The 7,118-nt window shown below is 35.4% G+C and overlaps 2 protein-coding genes across 4 annotated transcripts in view; both read right to left on the reverse strand.

Moving 5' to 3' along the window:
• Positions 1-5,869, reverse strand: part of LOC117109220 — a 44,067-nt gene extending 38,198 nt beyond the window's left edge. The window contains exons 1-2 of one of the 2 annotated variants that reach the window (XM_033251479.1): positions 5,738-5,869; positions 3,643-3,846 (exon numbers count right to left, since the gene is read on the reverse strand). In XM_033251479.1, the coding sequence (XP_033107370.1) occupies positions 3,643-3,846; positions 5,738-5,801 (268 nt within the window). In that variant the 5' untranslated portion in view covers positions 5,802-5,869. The remainder of the gene's footprint in view (positions 1-3,642; positions 3,847-5,737) is intronic. The other variant, XM_033251477.1, reaches the window with a different exon arrangement.
• Positions 1-7,118, reverse strand: part of LOC117109219 (monocarboxylate transporter 13-like) — a 51,194-nt gene that overhangs the window by 20,965 nt on the left and 23,111 nt on the right. The gene's annotated exons all lie outside the window — the stretch shown is intronic.

Here is a 7,118-nt window from a genome sequence, read left to right on the forward strand (position 1 = left end):
ACACATTCTTTCACCATCTATACACATTGAGGCCCTTCTTTTAGGTAAAACGATGTGTCTTAAATGTTCTTCCTATTTGAGTTGGGACTATTATGTGTTCAATTAACTTAGACGGCAAAGGAGGACAAGCACAAGTTCTTACGCCCAAAAATGCGCGCGAAGCGCGCAAAATTCTTTTTTTTTTTTTTTTTTAGTTTAGGGCTTATGTTTTATATGGCCACACACGTTTTTTTGAAACTGCATTTTCATTATGTCTTTATTTATTACAAAGATATTCTTTCATTATCATTACACATTGAGGCCCATCCTTCTTTTTTAGGTACAACGATCTACCTTAAATTTTCTTGAGTTTAGGACTATTATGTGTTTAAATAACTTAAAATGCTAACCCTAAAAAAGCGCGCAAAAAAATGTGTGTTTTTAATTCTAATTTCGTCAGAATTGATCAAAACTCCCTAAAATGTGCAATTTTTAGAGGAAATTGGCCTATCTTTACGAAGACATGTGCGCGAAGCGCGCGAAATCGGAGATTTTTATGCACTTTCAGGGGGTGAAAAGGGCATCTTCAAAGGGTGGGGAAAGATTTTCCACAGATGGATATTTTTCCCTTGTCCTCCGGTGGTTACGCCACTGCGGAGAATATCTGGCGGCTTAGATCAAAGGAGCTATGGACATTTTTTGAAGTGGAGAAGTGGTTGCATGGTGTTGTGGGTCTGGTCATTATATCATCTTCCTTTTTATTCTTGTCTTTATTTTTCTCTTCTCTTTTTCTTTTCCTTTCCCCTTCCTTTTCTTTTCCTTTCCCTTTCCTTTTCTTTTCCCCTTCTTTCTTTTTCCCTGCCTCTCCCCTCTTTCTTTTCTCTTATTACTCAGCCCGGTATGACGGCTTGGTCAGCCCGGTAAAAACCGTCAGGGGAGGAACTCTGCCCCCTGCCCCACCTGTTACGCCACTGACTGCACTCGACGGTCGTCGGCCGACGCGATTCTATGAAGAACGCAACGCCACGACGCGCGCGAAAAAAAATCGTTTTTACTAACGATCCGTTCGAACGGGCACCGACAATCAGTAGCGCGGCACCACGAACATACTTCAATCGCCTCTAGAAATAAACAACTGATAATTTGTTGGTTTTCATGTCAATTCTGAGAAAATAGCTTTTCAAAATGTGCCTCAAACACCTTCACCTAGGAACGTAACTCAGATCTTTTGCTATTATGAAATAAGTATAATAATTTTTTGTCCAAATATCACTTCAGATATGTTCCTGAATCAAGTCTTGCTGTACCTGTCACGACAGTTCATTATACACAAAGAAGTGTTGACAACCGACTAATAAGCGCAATTGTGAGAACAACAATGCAAGAAAATTAAAGAATTACTAGAGCAAGGCAAATTTGACCAAATACATAAGACGAATAAAGATCTTCCCAGTATAAAGAAATTGAAAATTAGGAATTCATTGTATCTGAGTGAAGTAAACGGCACCTCCATCGAAAAACATTTTACAAAACTTATCGAAGAGAAAAAAAAGAGTAAATCTGTCTGAAGAAAAAGGAGCTATCTACGCTATGCAAGAGAATACATGGTTGAAAAATTCCGTTCTGTGCTTCACACGTCGCAGGCACCTACCCATACTTTTATTTGGATAACCCCTGCTGAAGATGGAAGGAGTATTCAGGATTTTTTTTTATGATAAAGAAGGGTAACCACAAGCATTGCCTTAGAGGGCATGCATACAGTAGAAGTAGAAAACAAATAAAAGTAATTGAGGATATTAAAAACTGTTGAAAATGACAATTTACGAGCAATGCCGTAGCCAGGATTTTCAAACAGTGCGGGACAATATCAGGGTGGACTCACTTTACGCCCAAATTCAAACAATGTGGACCCATTTTAAGCACAAATATGAAAAATCTGGACCCATTTTCTTAAATTTTACCCATTTAAATCTAAATTTGAGAAATCTGGACCCATTTTAAAAATGTGGACCAATTCTTTGTGGACCCATTAAAAAATTGCGTGGAACTGTCCCAACTGTGCCAATAGCTGGCTACGGCATTGCTTACGAGTTTACTGATGTAACCTGAAGAATATCTGTTAAAGTGTAACATGTATAAAAAGAAGTGACCAAGAAAGAAAAATAAAAAAATTACAAATAAACGAACAATCTGGTAAACGACTCGCACATCAAAATACACTGCGCATGCGTACGGGAAAATGGTTTTGCTTCGCCGAATAAATTCGCATTATGGAAAGAAATTATACCGCTTGATTAAATCGTCCAGTCTCGGTATTTTTCCGTTTTTGTTTACGATATCTCTTATAATGTTTACTTTGTTTGTCGGCAAGGTATTTTAAGCTTTAAATTCTCTATTGTTAAAACATGAATTGTTTCATTACGATTGGCTTAAAATTTTCTCAGTATGCAAGGTTTCATAAAGACATTCGCTCCGTAAAGTGAGGACATCTTTATAGATTTCATCAAAGGATTTAACAGTGTGGATAGCAAGATTGGATTCAATATTTCAACTCTAAGCCTTAAAATTTTGTAATTTTATGAAGTCCATTCTACGAGAAACGTATATAAATTCACCTACTGAGAACATTTCGGTTCTTTGTAGTGAAGTAAATCTAAAACGTATTCATGAAGTCATCTAAAATCGTGTACAAAATAGTTGAACAAACTTTAAGTTATGTTTCGAAGGTATTTGTAGTGCATCGTACTGTGGTACAAAGCTTACGTAAATGTATACTTAAAAGAAGGAAATAGCCTTGAATTAATTCAAAGAATACTAAGCTGTTTCATGACCTGTTGGAAAAGATTTGGAAAACAATCCTCTTGCCCTGGCAGTGAAGTGGATCAGAAATGATGTAGATTAATTTATTGAATATATATATATATATATATATATATATATATATATTATATATATTGAGATTAAACAATTTTTAATTAAGCATATATGAACTTAATTGAATATTATACACACACACACACACATATATATCTGTCTCTTATACACATCTAGATGTGTATAAGAGACAGATTTCCTGATGACGCCAATGCGTTTGTAAACCACCGTGATATATACCGAGCATTTGAAATGCTAAATAATGAGCTATCACATATCTCAACATGTTTTAAAGCAAACAAGCTAACCTTAAATATTACAAAGTCAAATTATGCTACGTGTCAAATAGAAAAAAAAAAGCAGTGCTCAAATACATATCATGATACAAAAAAAAACAATTTTTGTTAAGTTATAGAGGTGAATCTGTAAGTTCCCCCTAAGCCTACCGAGATTCAAACTTAGAACCTTCTGCCTCCTCTTTTGTAAATGATTGCTTGAACAGCGCTGGTTTAAGTGACATTTTTGCACTACCGACTGGACGAGTTTCATTTGCTTGATTGGCAATACAAATTGCATACTCTAGGCATAAATACACCAAGGTATGCTATATAAGTTGTATACATCGCTTACTGGCACTTCAGTATAACTATTATTGTTATCAATGAATTCAAGCCAATTTCAATATAGATACTCAAAACGTTACTCGGTTTTTTTTGTTTTTTTTTTTGTAATACAATAGTTAATATATTTATCTGTCCTTTTTCCTTGCAAAATGTACATATCTCCTACCTGTAACTTGCCAAAATGCGGCTGCGAATGAAAACAACCAAGTAATTGTTGACGATGAATTCTCAAATTCGGTGTCAATATGATCCTGGAATACGCTAAATGTATTGAGCACACCAAAACCCAGCAGAAGTGACAAACATGACCCACAGAGTGCCTGACAGGCATATCTCCCGAACTCACTGTTCGTTGATATGATTACGTGATCTGAAAAAATATGAAAAGGGAATAGTGAATAGTAGGAATAGCTTACAATTATAATCAACAATTATATGCATGCCCCAGCGATCGCTTGAAAGTATGTACACAAAAGGCGAATTGTAAATGACCCATATCATCCCGGTAACGGTGAAAGCCAAGAGTTCAGATCCATTAGTATGGTTAACCATCACAACCACTAGGTCGGTTTTATTATTTTATCCATCCGCTACCAGACCTAATATTCAATTCATAATGGCCCCGATAACAATAAAAATTGAGAGTAAAAAGGCGTATGACATCGTAAGCTGTTCGATGAACCTGAACATGGTGGTGCTCATAAAAACTATACACATTCATAAACGGACTAAAATGAGATAGGATAGGAATTGCACTTTTGCAAACTGATGGTAAATTTGTTACAGAAGGTAAAAACAAAGCAAAAGTCTTATCTAAATAATTTCAGAAAATATTTACCAATGAATATATTGCAAATATCCCGGAAAGAGATCGAAGTCCATACCCAAACATGGAGGAAATTAAAATCAATTTATTAAACTTACGCAGTATTCAGTATCACAGAAAATATACCTTGCTTAAAATGTAATGTGTTTTTCATTATATTATTGTTACTATATGTTATATATTATTTAAAGAAAAAGTTTTTTCGTTACACTCTTTAAAAAAAAGTAATAAAAATGTTGATGGAAATACAAAGTAACATTACCCAATGCAAAATGCTGTTTTTGCTTCATTTATTGAAACGTGTATTAGTCGCCACTTGCTTATCCAAAAAAAAAAAAAATAGCAAATAGCAGACTATAGTAATCACAGTTAATTAACCACGTAATATCATCTTACATACATTATACAACATTTCATAACGAATTACCGTATTTCACTTTTAATTGCCTTGCAACCAACCTAAACTTTGGCGACCTAAAGCCTGTGAGTTCTCCGACTGGGATGCATACCTAACACTGCTGTTTTTCCACTTACAAATTATGCTATTTTTGAAAAAAAGTACTCAGGTTTGCAATGCTTTATTAAACTGTTAATTTAGTATGCCTTAATAATGACCAAAATGCAATTCGTATTTTATTTGCTGTGTGTGTTGCTAAATGGTAGGAAAAAAATTCACGATTGTTTTTATTGTCAATATACCTACATTTAATTTTATACCTGCATAATATATTTCAGTATCATGAATACATATTACACTCAGACAGATGGTTTGGTAAATCATTAATAACGGGTTATTAATAGTAAGGGTCTCAAGATTTAACTTAACTTCTAAACCATGCTTAGGCCTACATTACTGACATTATCTAGACATGAAAGATATAGCAGTAAGATATTATAATAGCATGCATCCAACCAATTATCTATAGCATTTATTGAGGGTCAACACAGTGCCTGAACGGGGCATTGACGCCCACCCCAGCTCCACAGTTGGGGCGTAGGTGAAAAAATGTTAAAAATATATGGTTTTTTTTACGAACGCATATTTATTTCATATCCTCACGAACGAGTTGACTTTTATGTACCATATTATAATAAATAGTGTTATTATAATATTAATATAGGAAATGCATTGGAGGTAGACGACGAACTCTATACTACTACTACTGTACTATATTATTTGATGAAATAAGTGAATAAAGCGTACATAAAATTTAGGAATAGGGATCATAAGCAAAAAATACATAGGCCTATGTTCGTTAAAAATAGTTACCTCAGATGCCCAGAAATGGCTCTCGAAAAGTTTTTTTTAACTGTCAATATATAGGCCTTAACTGCATTGAGATATAGGCCTATTTTAAAAATCTTTTTCACTTGGTGTAGTCGATTAAAATAAATAATATAAAACCAATAAACTGAAATGTTTTGAAAGGCATACCCTTAGAATGATACTTGAGCCATTCCAGTTGAGTTAATCCTAGCAAAGAGTATAGAATGTCCATATTCTTCGATCATATCTATAGATGGCGCACACAGTAAACCATTGACGTGTTCAGACAAGATTCTTTTGGCATTTGTTTAAATTATTGTTAAAAATAACGATTTATACTTTCCAATAATAAATTTCAATTTAACGAAACCATTTAAAAAAAAAATCATCTAACCACTCGGCGCGACTGTTTATGCAGTTTACAAAAGCACGAGCGAAGTCGCGTTATTATAGCATGGTTATAGTGACATCGATCACTAACAACGCAAAAAACTTCGCTGGGCGCGTTTTTAAACTGCATAAACAGTCACGTCAAGTGGTTAGATGATTTGAAAAATAATCATTACGCTAAAGTTATATTTATTATTAAAAAAGTATTGCAAGAATCGTTATTTTTAACAATAATTTGTACAAATGCCAAAAGAAACTTGTCCAAACTGATACGTCACTGAGGCCTAGTTCAGACTAGGTGGATAAACCCGGCTCAACTCACCGGGTTTATCCACCTGCCAGTCTGAACTAGGTGGATTATCTCAAGCCGGGCTGTGTTCCTATAGTAACTAGGCCTGGCGTGCCACCGTGTTTAACTTTTCTAAGCCGGGCTTTAATCGCTGCGGGGGGACTTGCATTGACTTCCGGTAAAAAAAAATGGCCAATCAGCATTAAATTACGTACGCTGTGAGCGAGCGTACGTTTCGAGCCCAATGTTTCGAAACTCATTTCCTGGTTACGGTTCGTTATGCTAATTCTCGTGCCTGGCTAATCTCGCTAGTCTGAACGCCCGGCAAATTTAAGCCGGGCTTAACCTTGAGCCAGGCTTAACGTAAGCCTGGTTTATCTTCAAGTCTGAACGTAGCCTTAGTGAGGCCACTGACGCCTTGTTGGAAGGCCTGAGGCTACATTCAGACTTGGAGATAAGCCAGGCTTGAGTTAATGTTAAATATCGGTTAGTTGCTGTCGACTTTTAATGAGTAGTATGACACAGTTCCTTTTAGTACACTGCAAACTTTTATTCTCATAAACTGTACATGGTTACAATCAGCTAAACTCCAGGTTTCAGATGTTAGAGAACCCTTTTAGAGTGGAGTCAGCTCAGCCCTGTACTTTTCTTCTGTGTTGAATCTAACTACTGACTACTGACTACTACTGACTACTGATTACTGACTACTGATCACTGACTACTGACTACTGATTCCTGACTCAGTGATATGGGGGTGTTTGCCTATTATACTTTAGGTAATGGGGGTGTGTCTCAAGTAAGTCACCCCATACTTTTAGAGTTTCTGATTGGATCATAGAGAAATTCTTTCTCTATGATTTAGTAACTTGT

The sequence above is a fragment of the Anneissia japonica genome, unplaced genomic scaffold (assembly GCF_011630105.1).
Source record: "Anneissia japonica isolate Jap-2015-1 unplaced genomic scaffold, ASM1163010v1 scaffold146_len77423_cov148, whole genome shotgun sequence".
Lineage (NCBI taxonomy): Eukaryota > Metazoa > Echinodermata > Crinoidea > Comatulida > Comatulidae > Anneissia > Anneissia japonica.